We start from the raw sequence: 19,762 nt of genomic DNA, 5'->3' as shown, positions 1-19,762 counted from the left end.
ACGGGCGAGGCCAGGCAGGCAGGTAGGTAAGCCAGCAGCGCACCGCGCCCGGCGGTGCGGGGATCGGAGCGGGCCGTTTTGCATCAGATGGCAAGTTCAACGTGGCAGCATCAATGACAAGATATTCCCGGTAAGTTGTTGTTTTGAGGTGGTTTGTGTCGTCATTTCGGAAAGAGTTCCTTATGTCCCCCCACTAATTTGCACAAAATAAATAAATTACTTTTTTTTTAAGAACATAAACTAAATAAAGGTTATGCTAGGGTTATGTCTCAAAATAACTAGAGATCTAGGTCTCTACACGTCACAGCCTAACTGCGACTGTGGCGGCTGCGCCGTGCTCCCATAAAAGATCTTCATGTTGAACAAACGGGTGCCTTTGCGGCGCTATATTTCCTTAATTTTTCAACAGAAACTACTAGGAATACTTACATGGGTCGATGAAACCTAAATGACTATCATCGGCGACTGTTTGATGCATTTCATTGCTTGTGATGCACAAAATGATGTCTTATAAGCAGCTCACCGATGTTCACAGAATTCACAATCACTTGCACAAGCGCACAGAATACTTAGGAACTAACATAAGCGAAACTGCGGGGAAGCCGCCAGGACCGCGCCTGGCGGCGCGGTCTCCGGGGCTAGTCACAGCCCTGTCGCTGTACAGCGACAGGGCTGTGTATAGTTGGTCTCAAAAGGAAGTCTTCCCATAAATGGCATAACCTTTGTAATTTAGTTTATTATCAGAAAAAAAAAGTAATTTATTTATTTTGTGCAAATAAGTGGGGGGGGGGGGGGGGACATATGGAACTCTTTCCGTAATTTCTTCACGTCAGTGTACTTCTAGCACAAATCAAACCAGTGGCAGAACACGAATTTGATGGTTTCTGGATGTCTTGTTTGTGTTAGGGTTTAGAGAATGTATGGAGTCAGACTGAAGCCTTTGAACCAGACAGGTGTATATTAAGCTATAAGTGATACATTGTTGTTGTAAAAGAGTAGGCTAGAGTCAAGAGAGTGTCTGTAAATAAATCCAATTCACTTATATAACAATTCAGATTGCACATGTACAGACCATACTACATAGACTTTATGTTGGGTCTTCTATTCACCTCAGTAGCCACCCAGTGAATTTATTGAGCAGAATTACTTCCTCAATTGGGCAAAAGTTGATCTACAATTAGTACAAACAATCTAAGTAGGTCCCTAAATACAATTCTGTCAGTTAAACCGTATGTGGAGAGTGTATCATCATCAGCATACACATCCAACATGTCCAATGGGTGGCTACTTCTTAATCTAGAAGTAGAACATTTTTCCATAAATTTCTGTACAAAATATTGAAACATACTCGATAATATCAGTTGTCCTGTCTGCTTTGAGCTTACCCTGTTATAGGGATGGTCATGTTGCGTGTTTAAGGACAAGTTCACCTTCATATTCATGTGAATTGAGAGAATGCAGCAATGAAAGTTTGAGGAAAATCAGACAATCTGTTCAAAGTTCTGAATTGTTTTACTTTAGTTTTCAGTGCTGCCATCACTGGATGAGAAGACTAACACAGCTTGTGATGTCACATGTGCTGAAAGATGTAAAGAAAATACATAGGCCCTACATGTATAAAGAAAATTCAACATATCTTCACTTTTCTCGCATAGTTAATAGAGAGTCAGAGACTCCAACTCTCCTGCTTTCGACGGGAGACCTCCCGCCGAAAGCCCATCTTTGTAAATTCTCCCGTTCTCCTGCTTGAGATTTAATTTCTCCCGCCCTGGCTCTGTGTCTCCTGTTGGAAAGGATTTCTTACGTATTGCCATCATATGTTTAAAAATAAGCCTTAGCTAGCACAAGAGCTCGCATCTAGAAACCTAGAGCTTGGACCCCGGCAGCAAGGAACTTCGTGCTCGTGATGTGCGCTTCGTGCACATCAACTTGGAGTCTCCCGTTTGCTAGGGGTTTCAGATCAGAATGTGCTTGGGGTTGGAGTCTCTGGAGAGTACTTGACTTGCCTTTTTCAGAAGGCAGGGGATAATTGTCAGTGACAAGTCGAGGGGATAAGTACATGAGAAAATGAAATTTTGTGAAATTCTGTGACTGTGCAGAAAATCAGTAACTTTTGAATGGATTGTCCAATTTTCCTCAAACTTTTACTGATTTGTTCTGCTAGTATTGCTGCATTTACTCAATCCACATGTATCCCAGCTAGCATTTGGACGTTTTCTGAACGTTCGTGAAATGTTCCAAGTTCGTTATTTGGACGTTTTTTTCAAAACGTTTTCAGAACGTCTTTTTTTGGAAGGTTTTTGACGTATTTGAAACGTTTCATATGGACGTTATAAAAACATTTTTTAAATGTAAAAAAACAACAATAAAAAACCTTTCGGAATTTTTAAGGACCTGCAGAAAACCTTTTGGACGTTATAGACGTCAGTAAAACCCTTTAAGAATATTCAAAACGTTCTGTGGACGTTATGCGGACGTCCAGAAAACCTTTGAAAACCGTCTAGAACGTTCAAAAAACGTTTTAAGAACGTCTAAAAAGTGAGACCTGTTCCAGAACATTTAGAGAACCTTTCATATGCGTTTAGAACATCCAGAAAACCTTTTAAGAATGTCTAATGTTTATTTTTTATTGGATATTTTAAAAAAAAAAAAATTATAGCTATGAGATTATACAGGCACAATCTGTGATTAATGTACCCTAATCCTAATCTTATGAATTATTTTGATCCTATCCTAACCTGTTCCTATTGTCCTACCACCTATACCTATACTACAATTGATGAATCTGTATCACATTCTTTTACCAGCAAAATGTTGTGATGCATGAAGACATGGTTACTAAAATTAGATCATACACACCTTAATTAGGCCTATTAACATATGAAAATACCTCTTCATAACACAAGTTGAAATTGACAATAACTGAACAATAACGTAGGTAAGTTTATTTTTAACACAGAAAGTTTGAACCCAGCATAGATATTTAGATTTCAATGTCTTTTATCTATTTCCACTAGTTTTCAAATCTTATATTTTCTTATTTGAATATTCATAAATAGGCATGAATATTCATGATAAAGAAACCAATGACGAACATGTAGCGGACCAAATAAAAACGTTTTTTAAACGTTCATTAAAGACGAAGTCGTAGCAGACCTAAGAAAAACGATTTGTGGACATTTATAAAGGACGAAGATGTAGCAGACATAATAAAAAGTGTTTTGTAACGTCCATTGACGTTTTTAAAACGTTTTCCAAAAAACCTGTGCTTTGCTGTAAATGCTAAGTCCCAACTTTGACGTTGTATGTACGTTTTAAAAACGTCTACTAAGACATACGGAACCTAAAAAAAAAAAAAACTTTTAGGAAACGTTCTGAAAACGTTATGTGTTTGCTGGGATGGAGGTGAACTTGCCCTTTAACTCTACACAGCCCTGTCGCTGCACAGCACTATTTGTATCGTGCTGTGCTTTGTTCAGCATCTGATGGGGCTTAATTGTTGCATGTATGATTTGCATTATCAACATGATATGTTTAATGTTTCCTCAGGCAGTTGATCATCAAATTCTCAGACAAAACATCAGAAATGAATATTATGACCATGCTAACCCTGTCCCAAAGACGGTGCATATTTGATGATGAGGTACACTTACTGTCTGAAAGTGGTGCATAAATATCTGTGTATAATTATGTATTCTGTGTATATGGAGAGAGAGAGAGGAATAATATATGTAATGATGTCATCATGTTTTTTATTCAAAGTCCCTTTATACAGAATACAAATTATTGATTTTTTTTCTGTGATTTGCATAATAATACCATGGGTAATCTGATATTGATGTAAAAGTATGAGTATGATCATAACCTATATTCTGTTTTGTTTTGTTTTTTCTGTTCTTGCCTTAATCTTGTTCACACAACATGAAGAAGATGGATCTGCCACTGATGCTTACCTTATCTGCCCTCCTCACCTGGCTGTGTTTCTGTGATTGCCACGGAGACGGAGATGCTGAAAAGTTTGTTGACCCCGACCTTCCCCCATCACACTATCCGTACTTCTTCAGAAATGACAAAGAGGCGGCGAAAAGTTGCAGGCAAGATGCAAGCTGCCCATATAAGGTGTGTTTTATTTCTATTCACTGACTCACCAAAACCCAAGTAAGACTTTTATTCACATTTCATGACCTTGCTTGGTCTTTGAAAAGGAGCATTTAGGTTTAACATTATTTCACATTTGTTTGTGAGCATCATGATTTTATTTCTTGTTGTCACCATAACTTCTTGTGGTATGTGCTTCACCAGTTGAAATTGATAAAAATTGTTTTGAAGGAAGCTGCAATTGATAGATGAATTTGTTGTGTTTTACATTGCAAATTTTTTTTAATGAATTATAATGAACTGTATCTGAACTGTAACTGATGTTTGACTTTATTTCTGTATCAGATGTCATCAATATTTTGCATAATGTAAGCCTCCTGCAACCAAACTAAAGTACAAGTGAACTGTTGGGTTGAGTCATGGGTTTTCTCTCAATGAAAGCAGAAAGCACACGAATGAATGCAACTAATGTTTCATTACCAAAACAAAAGCAATCATGTATTGTGCTATCAAAATCATCACCTGTGCAGTTGTTAGGAGAGTTTTGCAGAGAGAGTTGTATTAACTTGTAAGTGCATGCTAATGTTCATGTTCGCAATGTAACCTTTTCATACGTAGGATGCACTTGACAAGTCCAGTTGCTGTTGCTGGGGCTATGAGGCTAGCTGCTTGAGGGAAGACTATCCAAGTTATCCTGTATGCACAGAGTTTGCCAGAGGCTGGTATGTTTCCTTGCACAACACTTGTAGTCTCATCTTCAGTCAACTAGTTTGTGATAGTCAAACAGCAGATTTATCTTGATGGAATATTCTACGGATTAGATGTGTTAGATTATGCTTGCTGTCATTTTTCTTGATACGAGATTAATGCTCACAACCACAGAGACTCCAACCCCAAGCACCTTCTGATCTGGAGATTCTCCCGCCTGAAACCCCTAGCAAACGGGAGACTCCAACTTGATGTGTGCGAAGCGCGAAATTCCCAGTGTTCTAGATGCTCTCTGGTGCTATCTAAGGCTTATTTTTTCAAGTACGATAGAAATAAGTAAGAAATCCTTTCCAACGGGAGACAAAGAGCCAGGGCGGGAGAAATTAAATCTTAAGCGGGAGAACGGGAGATTTTGCAAAAATGGGTTTTCGGCGGGAGACGGGAGAGTTGGAGTCTCTGCAACCAGTCTCAGAATAGATTAAAAAATGTAAAGTTTATCATGTGCATGTTAATCATTCCTTATTTTTATGTATAAACTTTGGCATTGGTGGTCATTATACATCTAACAATGAAATGTTGCTCATCATGGGGGATCATTATCAGATACATGTTTCTAGACTGGTATCGTTGAATTTGAGGGGAAAAATGAATTTCAACATTGTATTGTATACCTTTTTCTGATTACTTGCAAAGGTGAGATGTTAACTATGATACTTATTCTCTTGGAAGAGCATCCTATTTTGATATTGCCATTGGAACTATGATTTGTTGTTGTTTCTTGTTATTGTAATGTAGTGTGTGTCTGGTGGGCAGTTCACCGCAGGCATTGTTTTTGGGGGTTTTTTAGGCGCTGCCTTCCTTTGTATGATATCATGTATGCAATACACAATATGAAGAACATATTGGAAATAAATGTTTTACAAACTTGAAACTTTAATTTGAAAAATGATGTTTCACAGGCAATTATATATTTCTTATGCTATTGAATGATTACAATGTCAACCTTTTCCCCCTGAAGGTCAGCAAATATTGAAGCTCAGAGGGACATTTTCTGGACACAAGCAGACTTTGGCTTCATCAAAAACACTTTTGCCTCAATGAAGACAATCTGCCAACCAGAGAAGGAGGTTTGTATGATTAGCATATGTAGCTTTGAGTAAAGAGGGCACAACAATGCTCAAGTAATAAGTCTCCAGATACTGTACATGCGTAGCATTTGTGTATACTACAGCTGCCCCTTCCGTGGATGACAATGCACATGCATGTGTAACTTTTGTATGTGAATCATTCCTGTCTTGTCCAATGATAGTGTAAACCCTTGCATCTTTCTCCAGTGAGTAGAAGTTGATGCTTCAAGAAACCTGTTAGTGATTTAGGGTTAACCCTTACTGTGCTTTATTCGCCAGTTGGCAACTAGTGGAAGCTAATTGTCAATGAATAGGGATTATAAAATCTCAGTAATCCCTAGTGTGCCACCATATCTACCTGTTGGACTGAGGCACACTGTTACACCTGGGTGGGCTTGCCAATGTCACCACCAGGTCAAGTTTGAATGGATTGCTGAATGCTGATGAAAAAGCTTGGCAAGTTAAGCCAAGTGCCAGAGCACATAAAGGGTCAAAGCAGAAACGCTGAACTTTTGTTGGACTTTAACTTTGTAGGTAATTAGTTTGTTTTTTTATTTTTGTTTTTGTTTTTTTGGTGTTTTTTTTTTCAGATTTATCTTGAACATTACATACTGTTTTGTACATTCCGTAGTTTTTATTATAATCTCGACATATTGAATTTCGCATGTGTTTCGTCATCTTTCGTAATTGGCATGTTGTACCAGATGCCTATATTATAACTTTGGAACCTTCATCCTACAAACATTGCTTTTTAGTTGGTTTGTCATATTACACATCATTATATTATAAACTGTATGTCCTTATACATTTGTGAAATTACATGTATGTCTAAAATTGACTGTTGTGTTAAACATATTTTATTTCAAAATCAAATGGAATATGAAACCTGAATATGAAATGTGGAATATGGAACATGAATTAAAAAAAAAAAATATTAAAGCAGTTCTTCTTTTGTAAGTTGTGTCGATGAAACTCTCTATGGAAAGTCATGTTACACTGTGCCTGTATCACCAGTGGGTGACAACACAGATAGCATATATAATTCTACAGGCTTATGGTTCCAGAATGTCCACTGAGGTTCTGTCCATAAGGAAATTGTCATATTACTGATTATTGCTTCCTTTTTTCCCGACCTCCAGGGTGATTCCATGCTCAGGTGTAGTGAATTTATCCGTCACTGCCAGGTGAAGAATTTGTATCTGGATCTGAGGAATTTGGGTACGGCAGGCAGCAGAAACAGGTATGTGCAGTGCTGCAGTAAAGTTTTCTTTGATATCTCTATACCATTTTAGGGGAAAAAAAAACCCAGTGCAGATTAAAGTGCATGGATGCACCAAGACATGTGAAACTCAAAGTTAAGGATTAAGGTTGTACACCATTGTTACTTTATGAATGTTACTGTTTTTCTAGGTGCCATTAAACTTATCCATTGTGGTCAAGGAAGTAAACATCAGATGTGGCGTGTATTTGCTGAGAAGCACTTGGATGCATTTTACAATAGGAACATCCAAGTTACGAACATATTTTTTAATCAAACCAAAATGTGAATTTGATATAGAGATGGTGCAAGGTTGATCCATATATTAGTAGTACCCTGTTCGGAAAACAAAAGATCTGGATGGAGCACTGTGGTCCAGTAAATAAGCCCCTGTCATTTGTAAAGAGGGGACTCTGGGTTCAAATCACGCCAGGTGCCTACATGTACTTCCATGGATGAGAAATTTCCCCCACAATGTCCCAATTGACCCATGGTATGTAAAGCATATTATTGGAAATGGCAATGCTGGAGTGCAACTAATAAAGGAGGAGCCCTTGGGAAGAACAGCACTAAAATTTAAAAAAGCTACTGTGAGTTTTTAAGGTACGTGGACCCGAGGTTCAAGAGGGCACTGTTGGATAGCGTGATAATTACTCCCGCTGATTGCTGTGATCATCATTATGAAGATCAACAAAAATCTAGTTTACTATCAATCAAAGTAGATCATGTATTTACTCGCAAGTTTCTGCAGCTAGCTAGCCAGCAAACTTTTGTCTCTGAAGGATCTGTATGTAGTAGGTGGAACCAGTCAAGATTGATGAACCAATCTGGAGACAAACTGAGAAGGTCATTTTTCAAGCCATTTTTGACATATTTACCATATGAATTGGTTTTATATGCACATTCGGTACATGGCAGATGTGTTGATATGGGTTCATGCAACAGCACAATCTTAAATTTTTGGTCCATGTAACTTAAAAAAGGCTAATACCATGTGTCATGGCATTTATTATGTCACACTCAATTATGTGTACATGGATAGTATTGGATTGCTGATTGTTAGCATGCTCTGCGAAATATTCTGCAGGTTTAGTGTAGAAGCATTCAACAAGCCAGGGGTAGTTGGAGGCCACTGCAAGCTGGACAGAGACTACCTCAAGTCCCAGAGTGCACATTTTTCGGAGCTTCAGTCATGGTAAGACAGGCTCCGTACATTTTTTATTTTGTCGTGAGCATTCTTTCAGCAAGACTTTGGGAATATAAAAGTTTTATGTCACAGCCTCAGTTATTATTATGAAATTTTAAATCATCAAGTCTTGGAATAGATTTGCTGCAGAACTGATTATCTTGTCATTAAATTGGCAAATGAATTTTACTGTGTATACTTTATTGGAAAATATGAGGTTAGACTGGTTGAATTCATTGAATTTGCACACATAGCATGAATAAGGAAATTTGAGACAGAAGCATTTTAGTGTTGCCAATTTGAGGATCAGTTGTAAATTTAGAGGCATTCAAGCATTTTGCAACTGAAAGAATCTTCGATATGTGATCCAAATAAGGCTCAAGTGAAACAGAATTTTGTTTTGTACCTTATGAAATACTGGCAACGAATGATGAAAATCATGATGAGACTCTGCCCAAACCCTCCCCAAAAGAAAATAAGAATAAATAAATGATAGTAATAATAATGATAATTAAATAATGATGGTTTGGGGACTTGATGGGTTGATTATACAAGATGTAGAAGGCAGGGAGCAGATTACAGTATTGCTGTCACCTGTGTTGTGAACTGATATCAAGTATAGATCTACAAAGATGTTCAATGACTGGGAAAGTGTGTGCTGAACTGGTATTTCTTTGAAATGTGACCCACACTATAAGGTTCGACAGTTGCTGCATCCAAGAATTGATTTTTGTGTGTACATAATAATGGACATTCAGCATTTATGCATTTATGCACTTATTACCTCCACCAAGGGAGGAGGTTATGTTTTCATTACCGTTAGTTAGTTTGATTGTTTGTTTGTTGATTTGTTTGTCCGTGTGCAAAATGTGAACAGATTTGGATGAAACTTGCAGGAAAGGTTGAGAATGGCACAAGGAACAGATGATTAAATTTTGGTAGTAACCTGGAAATTTTTATTGATTTTATGAAGGATTTTCGATATTTTGGCAGGTAGGGTCAATGAACTTGACCCTACCTTGGGAGTTCAAGCTGCATATTTTTTAGGTTTTCATACGCGCACTAAAGTGCATGCTCTACTGCTAGGCGCTCCACGCAGCTGAGGGTTGATGACGTAACAAAAGTCTTCGATATTTAGGAATGTGGATGATTTTTAGCATGCAATATGTATGGGTGGAATTCACTGATCTCCGGAAGAACAGGATTATTGGTGGAAATTAGCTGCCTAGCGGAGGTCTGTGCTCTCAGAGTGCTTCTCTAGTTTCTTTGTGCATTCAAGAAAGCCCTAGAATGGAAAGTGATGGCAATGCCATGTGAGGCTACGTTGAGGAGATACAGATGGCTCATATTGTACAGGATGGGCCTAGAGAGAGAGCTCAGAGAAAGAGAGGTGTCAAATTCATTTTATCTTTGTTCTCTTTGCATCAGGTACGGGGAACTGAATGAATACACAGAAGTGGATTTCCAACCTGTTGTACAAGAGGCAAGATGTGACATTACGATCACTCGCCCTACCATCTTTATGAAACTAGATGCAGGTGAGGATATTTTTTAGGTCAGATGAAAGCTTGAAGCAAAAAATGTTTCATACCGGAACACTGATTTGCAAAGCTTTTCCCTTTACTCGTGATGGAGTTACCATCTGAGAAAAAATAAATGGTTACATTGTAACAGTAATATCCCTTTCTTTCTTTTTTTCTTTCGCTCTCTCTTCTAAAAAGAGAGCTATCATGAACCTGGCAAATAATCTGATCATGTCAAGTGTTGCTTATGATGAATTTAAATTTACAAATAAAACATTTATGATAACTATTGATGACACCATGAATACTATACACATGTCTTGATTCATGTTTTTTACAGACGTGTCACTGTGAAATCTGACGGAGAAAAATGTGAACAGAGGGTTAAATAAGTGCAGTCAGTTCTCTCTGTTTGGATGTGTTTGTTTTTTTCCCTGGTTATAACAATGTTCAATCTTTCTTCTTTTTTTTGTCATTTAGGAGTAAATATGTACCACCATTTCTGTGACTTCATCAATCTGTACATGTCTCAACATATCAATGGAAGCTTCACACGGGATGTCAACATCGTCATGTGGGATGCTGTAAGTCTTGTAACTTCTCCAGTGCTTTTTGCACTTAAATATAGTGTTTACGTCAAAAATGGTCTTCGATACTGCTGACTGATTGCGCTTTGAAAATCATGTATTCAGTACACTGCTAAATGATGTTGTTGTTGTAATCATGCAAAGAAGATCGCATTTCAGTCAACTCTGTGTGTGCTTTGCGTTGTGATCTGTCAGAGTGGCTTGCATTACGGAGACTTGTTCCACGACACCTGGTCAGCATTCAGCGACACTGAAATGATTCCTCTGCGTAACTGGGACGGAAAAAGGGTGAGTCAGAGCAGACTGATAGTTTCAAGTCATAGTACACGGCTCTCCCGATATAACAAAGTCTTTGGGACCGGTGGTTTTCTTTTGTTATATCAAAACTTTGTTATAGCCAAACAGTATAGTGTATAAAGATTATATAGATGATAATTTGGGACCTCAATTTTGATTGCATTGTAGCAAGAATTTCATTATTACAGCGTTCGTTTTGACGGGAGTGCTCTGTATCAGATAATAGGAATGAAAGTCATCATGGTAATCATCACACCTTCCTTCATTGTGAAATTTACTGTAGTCTGTATGTACTTGAAAGGGATGGTATAGTTTCAGTTGAGATGGGGCTTGAGGTTTCCAACTCTTTTGTGAGATAATGAGAAACTTCTTATGATATATGAAAGAGCATATAATTCAAAGAGAAATTTAAAGTTTATTTGATGAAAATTGGTTTTGAAACGGCTGAGATATCCAAAACAAAGCAATCCTAATAAAAGATGGGTCCACCGTTTCATTAGGATTGCTTTGTTTTACTTTGTTTTTGGATATCAGCCATTTCAATACCAATTTTTATCAAAAAAACTTTAAATTTCCCTAGAATTGTATGCTCTTTAACATTTAATAAAGTGTTTTCTAAGTATCTTGCCAAAAGTTAAAAATGGAATCCTTGTCTCAATGTTTAGTGCATTATATGGCTTCAGCATCATTTAAATAAAGCAAACACACTTACATACATGTACATTTCTATACAATTGCTAATAGCACCAATATACTTGAAACCTTCCACATGTAGGTTTGCATTGCGGATGGTGTGTTCAGCCTCTTACCCCGAATGCAGCGAGGAATGTACTACAACATGCCACTGGTACCCCACTGCCATGGGAGTGCAATGATGCGGGCCTTCTCCCAGCATCTCCTCAACAGGCTTGGCGTAGCCCAAGAAGGCCCCACGGTAAGATATCATAGGGCACAAGAATGGCCCATAAATAAAGCCTTTTAAAATGATAATAGTCCTTTCCTTTTTTATATATGGCACTTTTCCAGCATGTCAAGGCACTTACCCTGGCTCTAAATCAAACCACCATGTATGGTGTACATCCATTGCTCCCCTTGGCAGCAATTGATTTGATTTGATTAGAATTGATTTTGTTCATGTGACCACTAGGGAAAGCATGATATGCTCATACACAAACAACCACAGGACTTATGGCCTTTAGTCCCCGTAGAAGGATATATATAAGCAGTGAGAATAAAGTGCCTTGCCAGGGGGCATGACTGCTGCAGCCGGCAGACCGGAACCAGGAACATTGTGATTTCTGGTCCATGGTCTTATTATTGAGCTGCATCAGATTCCAGCAAGACTGCCATTTTTTTATTTCTTTTATTTATTTATTTATTTATTCATTTTTTTTTTTTTGGGTACACACATGTGGAAATACATACGGTTTTGTCCGGTTTGTTTGTTTGGATTTATTTAACATGGCCCCCAGGGATTTGCTTTTGAACATGTGACCAGGGACCAATGGGATCCAGTCCCCTGCAAGGGACTCAGCAATGAGGATAAAATGCCTTGTCAAGGGCCACAACTGCTGCTTTTTAAGCGGTGTCAGACCAAGAACCTCACACTTAAAGAGTATGTATTCAATTCCTATGAGCCTCAAAACCTACCAGATACCTATTTATACACTCAGTACCGAGAAATGTTACTGGAAAAGGATCTAAACCCATGCGTAGAAGTCTAGACCATTGTGAAAATGCTCTGTGCACACTCTTCTGCCCATGGACACAGAAGTAGTCACTTGCAAAGTGGTACATATCAATTTTTTTGTTCTTGTCTGTTATGTCCATTTATACGATTGAGAACAACACAACAATCAGCTTATAACAGTCCATGGTGGAATGAGTCAGAAAGTGGCCTAGTTAGTACCAAAGGCAGGGGCGGATCCAGGAATTCCGTGAAGGGGAGGCGCCTTTACAAAATTAAAGGAGGCGGGGCGCACCCCACCCCACCCCCCATTTTTTTCTTATCATTTCTTCTGTTTTAGCAAAAAATAGAGAGGGGGCGTGTGCCTGGTGCGCCCCCCCCCCTGAATCCGCCACTGAAAGGTGTCATAGATATCGTAAGTGCACAGATGCTCATAGATGTATTCTGAATTACGAATCTACATTCTTAGTGTGTCTATATACCTGCCAATATTGATATTGGTGATGCACTGTTTGTTTGTTTGTTTTGTTTGTTTTTTGTTTTTTTTAGAGAGGAAAGATCAGAGTGACTCTGCTGGACAGAAAGTCAAAGCATCGGAACATTATCAATCAGGATGAGGTGAGATGTGCGGATTCTTTTCTTTTAAGAGCGATTCTGCCAAGGAGCTAATGAAATATGGCAATTCTTCACCTCATACTAAGTTTCAGTGTTTTGTGTATGATTTGTTTAGTGAACATGCTGCACACTTGGAATTTCAAGAATGAATAGTAAAGTAATAAAGTGTGTAGAAGTTTTGACTTTGCATGGAATGTGCCTATATCATTGGCAAATATATATATATTTTTTAAAGTGTGTCTTTCATTGAGTTGCAGTATAGCTTTTATACATATCATGGGCATTTAAATGTCTTCCTCTTTGGACCAGTTTCACTGACAAACATGTGACTGCTTTATTAAAGAGCTCTTGATTAGCCCAGCCAATATCTGAACCTTTCAGTGTATGTTCTCTTTCTCACCTATCCTGTGTATGTGTCAATAGTTGGTAGCAGCTCTCAGAGACATCCCTGGAGTGGAAGTGACTGTCATAGTCTACCACTGGTGAGTGTGCCTTTCAGTTTTAACCCTCTGCATACTGGAACTATGTGTGCTAAACATTGATTTGCTTCACCTCCAGAGGTTATGGGTTAACTTTCCTCGGTATACAAATGACGCACAGGTCTGAGTGCGTCAGTCGGAATTGTGTGCATAAGGTAACTATGGAATGCTTAACCCACGAGGCGAAGCCGAGTGGGTTTAGGCTAAATTCCATAGTTACCGCATGCACACTATATTCCGACTGACGCACAAAAAGACATGTGCGTCATCTGATTTATAGAATGGGTAATTTTCTTGCCAAAAACCCATTTTTCTATCGTGTTACCCGATGACAAAATTACTGGATGCATTTCCTTTTGGCTTGCCATAAACGAGCATGCATCAGTTTTTACTGGACGCACAGCCAGCCGTGTATTAGTTTTTACTGGACACACGGCCAGCCATGCATCCAGTAAAAACTGATGCATGGTTGTTTTAGCCAATAGGCGTCTCGTACTGAGTGCGCGAACCTTTGTTACAAGTACGCGTACTCTTGCTACAAGTGCGCGATAACATGTTTACCACTGTGATTCAGCGTGCGGCCAGTAAAAATCAACACATAGCTCTCCACCAATCAGATCGCAGGATTCTCGCTACCCATTCTATAATACTTCCTGAACAGATTGTCTAGTACATACCATGCGTGGCATAGAAGGAAGTTCTACATGTACAATGTCATCTCTTGAGAGGCTAAAAGGTTGTTAGTTCACTTTGGGAAGCATTGAGTAACTAATATCATCATGCTATGTACATTGATGTATGTTCTTCACATCATTACTGATTTTGAGGTAGCATCAAGTTAATTTGTTCACACAGCAGTGAGTTATTCTGTAATTGTTATAGTGCCGATATCTGTGTTGCACCTTTTCCACTGGATACAAGTGCTTAATTCTGATGTGTTTATCTTTACAGGCGAAATATTACATTCAAGGAACAACTTATGGTGAGTGAGTTTTCCCTCTATGAGAGTTGTAAACCAAGTATACATTTTTAGCAAAATAAATCTGGGCTACCCTATTGCTAACTTTTACCTAATTCAGATTGTTATGTTTTCTAACGTTCTCAATGACATTTTCACGTAATGTATACCTTCTTGAAGAAAAGACTGCTTGATATGATAAATCATTTGGCACTGAGCTACTTTGGTTACATAGCAAGATGAGAAAACAACTGTCTTGAGAAAGTAATGCTTCAGGGGAAAATTGAGGGCTCAAGAATACCAGGACGACCAAAAGCTAGGTGGATTGATAGAATCAAACCCCTTGTTCGTAAACCCCTATCAACTGTTTGTCAACTCGCTGCTGACCGTAAAATGTGGAGATCAATCATGGAAGTCACAAACTGTCAGCCATGACAGAAACGTACCAAGCAAGCAAGCAGTACCTTCTTGAATAGTTTTAGACCTTAGTATAGCTCTCTAAATTGTAAATTTTTGTGTTTTTACCCCATTGCAGAACACTCAGAATTCTGACATCTTTATTGGCATGCATGGTGCTGGCTTGACCCACCTTCTCTTTCTACCAGACTGGGCTGTCATCTTTGAGCTGTGAGCATTCCATCTTAAGACTCACAACTCACTCCCCTCTCCATCTCCCATCTCTGTAGATCCCTGCAAGGGGTTGGATGACAGGATTGTATTTCTTCTTGCCCTGTCAATTGAACATACTGTGGTACCGTATAAGCTGTTATTTTCACGTACAGATATTTTTGCGAATGAGGTGGTCACAGACATAATCGCAAGATATCATTTTCGCGGTTTTGACACTGAGGCTCCCATAAGTGCACTAATGCCTGTTGGTTCGAGATGTTTTTGCATGTTGCTAAATTCACGGTCCAATGTAGTGATTTGTGAAATTTGTGAAAATAACAGCTTATATAGTATATGACAAAACTTAAAGTTGGGCAGGATAAAGCTAAATTTTGAGTGGGAGAAATTCACACTCAAGTTGGAGAGAAGAAGATTTCAAAAATCAAGAGTTGGAGTCTCTGTATACGCACGTCTTTGAAGAGGAAAAACATGTTCTGTTTGTGTAGTCAACCTTGCATCACTTGGGCAAACCTGTTCTTGGACCAAATTAAAAGACTTTGTTATGATTCACATCGTGATCAACGTAATTGCTCAGGCCAGACATCAATTCTGAGAAAGATCAGGACGTTATCTAGCACAAGGTTCACAACTGATTTTTGTACTTACACAGGATCAACATAATCTATATGCAAACTTGGCTGAACAGCAACATTCACGATGTAAAGAAGGAGATAACTACATCTATCAAGTGGTGCATAGCAGTATAAATGAAATTGAAATTCTTGCACAAATGCATGCAATGATGGCGACAAGATAAAAAGAGAAATTTCATAGAAATCACTGATTCTGAACCACATGAATTCAATCAGTCTAGCTTTATGTGCTGCAATTTGATGAGATTGATTTAATATCAAAGTTGTGCCTTCTTTCTTTTAAAGATGCAACTGTGGAGATAAGAATTGCTACAAGGACTTGGCTGCCATTCGAGGGGTGAAATACATCACATGGCAGAAAACGGAGCTCTTCCAAAAGCACAACATCGTAAGTCAATGAATGTGTGTGCAATAACCTTGATAAAACCTCAGCAAATAAAGTCGAGACTAGAAAATCTACCAGCAAAGTTTGGGTATAATAAATCCTTCTGATTGCAGAAGCTGTGTAAAATTTGTTCTGAATGGTTAATCACACTTAGTCCTGCTTAGGTTTAAATGCCAAAATATTTGCCACTGTTGACTGAGCATGATTAGATCGATTGTGTAGTGCTGTTGACATTTTCTGACAACAGTTCCACACTTAAAGCTTCTAATATGGATATTGACATGTGTGACAATGTTTGATTTTTTCCCCTTGTAAAATAAATACATGTAATTCTTTTACATATTTTCATGTACATGTACTTGGTTGTTGTTTTTTGTGTATGTATTTTATAACAATTCATTCTTTCCCACTGTGCATAGAGCACAGTAGTCATGTGGAATTGGCACATTACAAGTGCCCTGTATTATTATCATTTATGTAATTCTAGCTGCTCAGGGATATCTGTGTCTATAAAACCTATGCAAGGGAAGGCCATTGATGCTGAATACTAGAAGATGGGGTTAGGTAAGAATTTTATTGTTTGTTTGTTTATTCCTGTTGTACTTAAATGTCTTTTATCCAGATTGTTCATCCTTCCCTTGGAACTCCCCACGACAAGTTCTGCGACTATGAATTCGATGTGCCCGAGTTTGTTCGACTGATGAAGCAAGCAATAAATCACGTAAAGACACATCCAGAGTACAGACAGTGGGTCAAAAAGGATGAGTTGTGATGTCAGTGTGATTCCATGTGAATTATTCCTATAGGTTTGTCTGTATATTAGTTTTGGGATGATTCTTTTACTGTATAAGCCGTCATTTTTCACGATGGTTTAATTTTCGTGAATTTCACAAATCATTGTTGAACTGCAAAAAATAACAACACACGAAAATGTCGCCATGCCCTGGGGCAGTAGTGCACTTACAAAAGCCTTGGTGTCAATTCGCAAAAATATCCGTGAACTGCTCATTCATAAAAATATCTATACGCGAAAATACCGGCTTATACAGTATCAGTTTGTTTGTGATTCACCTGGTAACTTGATGGATTTGCAAATGTGAACGGCGCATGTTTACCAAAAGGGGGAAGAAACCTTTAATTTACATGAGGATATGTTTGCACAAAGTCTCCTTTGAATGGACCCAGCTGGGATGAAGAAATTTACTTGTGCTGTATTATTAAGTGTCTGTGAGATCATATGGTTTCATTGGAAGTAATTTCTGAAGGATGTCGTTGTCGGGTGATGTCAGAGAGGAGACAAAAATTGCAAGGCTTTTTTTTTTTCTTCTGCAGATTGGATGTACAAAGTGATGAGCAATGGTGCACTGTGAGATCATTTGGTCACAGTCCCACCTAGCCATATCTTTATATGCACCTTGTTCCCTGCATGAAGAAATGGATGCAATATGTAAGTTTTATTAGACTATATGATCATGGCATTTGACGAGAAGATTAAGCTGCAATATTTGGCCTTCTTCAAATCCACAGAGTTCAGGGAAAACCCGCTCAAAGAGCTCACTTACAATGAGGTGCTGCTTTTAAAGAGTTTCATTCGGCGGTATAGATTTTCCCCTACTGTAGCTAACTGCTTTCTTTTGAAGTACGTTTACAATGTGCCAGTTATAACAAGGTAAAACTGGTGGTCCCAATGACCTTATTACAGTGGGGTTTCCCTTCATTGTTGTATATTCTTTATGACAAAAAACAAGTATGTGAGAACATCGTGATCGTCTTATCATTTTGTGATTTTACTGTCAAGTCTTCAAAGACAGCTATGTGTTCTGATGCACTTTGAAATCTGGCATTTCTCAGCTCTTTGCTCCCATCCTTTATAGCCGTGAGTCCGTTAGATTACTGGCAGATTTATGTATATACATTTCATTTTTTCTGTGGTCAAGAACACTGAAATATGCATCAATTGTTCGTTTTTGTAGGGGTAATTTTTCTACTTCATGAATAATGTTATTCTCTGCAACTCTGATATATTTGTATGTCATGACAACTTCGTCCACCAAATCTGCACAAACTTTACTGCCTCAGATTTTATATTTACCAATCTTTAATCAGTGTAATGCAGTGATGACTGTGGAGATCATACTTCAAAGTGCACGAGGAACTATGTGTGTGTAATACAAATGTATGAGTTTACATTAGGAGTGCAAAATTATTTGTTGTTACACTATTTATGATTCTCCCACCTATAGATCTATAATGTATATATATATCTGGACCAACATACAAAGTGCTCCCAGTTCCTAATTATTTGTTGTTTGTTTTTTGGTTGTTGTCATGAGGGGTTTGTTTTCCTTCTTTTTTTTTTCATGCCAAACTGTAGATGCGTAAAAGCAATCAATGTACGGGAAGATTACCATAGACCCCATTTACAGTGCGAGGCTCGGCCGCAGCTCAGCCGCGGCCAAGTTCGCATTCATTTCAGTGTAAACGCGCAAAAGGCCAAATGCGGGGCCAAAACTGGCCGCGCATTTGGGCACGCTCTGGAGGTGGTCTCGGCCGCAGCCGAGCCCGGCCTTTTCTCAGTGTAAACGCAAACTGGGCCAAATGCGCGGCCAATTTTAGTCTGGCTTCCAAACCCTCTGCCCGTACTATTTCGCTATTCAGGATATTAACCCCCTCAACGCCGAAAACTAGTATAGTTTAAGGTGGTTTTGTCCTGCAAAGGATTTTTTCCTTCGGCAAAGGTCTTTGCCCAAACGGCGACTTCGTCGCCACGGAATCCAGTTGGCAAAGGGTCTGAAAACCAGACTATACCAAATTGCGTTTGTTTACGAGCAGAGCGCCACTACGACAAAATATTGAAAGGTTTGAATTAAAAGTGCGGCCGAGCCCGACAGTGTAAACGGACAAAATTGCGGGGCTTGGCCCCGCAATTGAGGCTGGGCTCGGCCGCGGCTCGGCCCAGCCCCGCACTGTAAACGGGGTCATAGTTAGCTGTTTTTAACGATTGGACATTCATGTCTGTGGGATGAGTAGAGGGTACATTTTTTTTTGTTGCTGTTGTTAATGGATTTGTTTAAATCTAAATGGAATGCGGTTATTGAACTTGCCCGTTGCACATTTTATCATGTCGAGAGAAGCTGTGAAGACATGAGATATTCTTAGCCGTCGTTAATTATGTTATGACTGATTGTATCAACATACTTTGAGAGACCCCTCCCCCATGCTGATATGCAAATGAGGATTACTGCCTGTTAAGTTGTTTCAGACAACCGCACCAAAAATATTCAAAGCATGGGGAGCTTGTGGCAAAGCTGTATTTGCCAGGTATTTGAAAAAAAAAAACTGCCTTATCGGGTTCTCTTAGCATATTATTTCTCTCTCGAGCAAGTCCAAACTTTGCCTTTTCTGATGCGCTGCAAAAGTCTTTCGTCAATATTTATACTAGTGTCAGTATCTGTGGATCTGAATTGTGTGAATTAAGATGTATATATATTGGAATTTCGATGTGAATGAATAATGTGTATTCCAAAGTGCACTTTGAATATTTTGAACATTGCACCTTTTTGGATGATGAGTAATCTATGAATGAATAGAT

At 38.6% G+C, this 19,762-nt stretch overlaps 1 protein-coding gene across 1 annotated transcript; it reads left to right on the top strand.

Annotated features, from left to right (window-relative positions):
- Positions 1-74: 74 nt before the first annotated feature.
- LOC139718617 (EGF domain-specific O-linked N-acetylglucosamine transferase-like) lies at positions 75-17,074 on the top strand. The gene is made up of 16 exons (XM_071630076.1): positions 75-130; positions 3,928-4,119; positions 4,717-4,820; positions 5,825-5,933; positions 7,073-7,173; positions 8,279-8,386; positions 9,806-9,915; positions 10,381-10,484; positions 10,683-10,775; positions 11,560-11,718; positions 13,021-13,089; positions 13,510-13,568; positions 14,517-14,547; positions 15,059-15,150; positions 16,071-16,173; positions 16,793-17,074. The coding sequence occupies exons 2-16, from the start codon at positions 3,931-3,933 to the stop codon at positions 16,940-16,942; spliced, it is 1,581 nt and encodes a 526-aa protein (XP_071486177.1). The 5' UTR covers positions 75-130; positions 3,928-3,930; the 3' UTR covers positions 16,943-17,074.
- Positions 17,075-19,762: the final 2,688 nt, after the last annotated feature.

The sequence above is a fragment of the Diadema antillarum genome, unplaced genomic scaffold (assembly GCF_040938485.1).
Source record: "Diadema antillarum isolate AM-2024a unplaced genomic scaffold, OU_Dant_1.0 scf00000098, whole genome shotgun sequence".
Lineage (NCBI taxonomy): Eukaryota > Metazoa > Echinodermata > Echinoidea > Diadematoida > Diadematidae > Diadema > Diadema antillarum.
Note: the sequence above shows the minus strand (reverse complement) of the source record. Positions and strands in the feature narration are given on the sequence as shown.

Coding starts and splice junctions, on each gene's coding strand:
- LOC139718617 (XM_071630076.1), top strand. CDS start 3,931: ATGGATCTGCCACTGATGCTTACCTTATCTGCCCTCCTCACCTGGCTG. Junction 7,174..8,278: donor ACGGCAGGCAGCAGAAACAG/GTATGTGCAGTG, acceptor AATATTCTGCAG/GTTTAGTGTAGAAGCATTCA. Junction 15,151..16,070: donor TGGGCTGTCATCTTTGAGCT/GTGAGCATTCCA, acceptor TTTCTTTTAAAG/ATGCAACTGTGGAGATAAGA.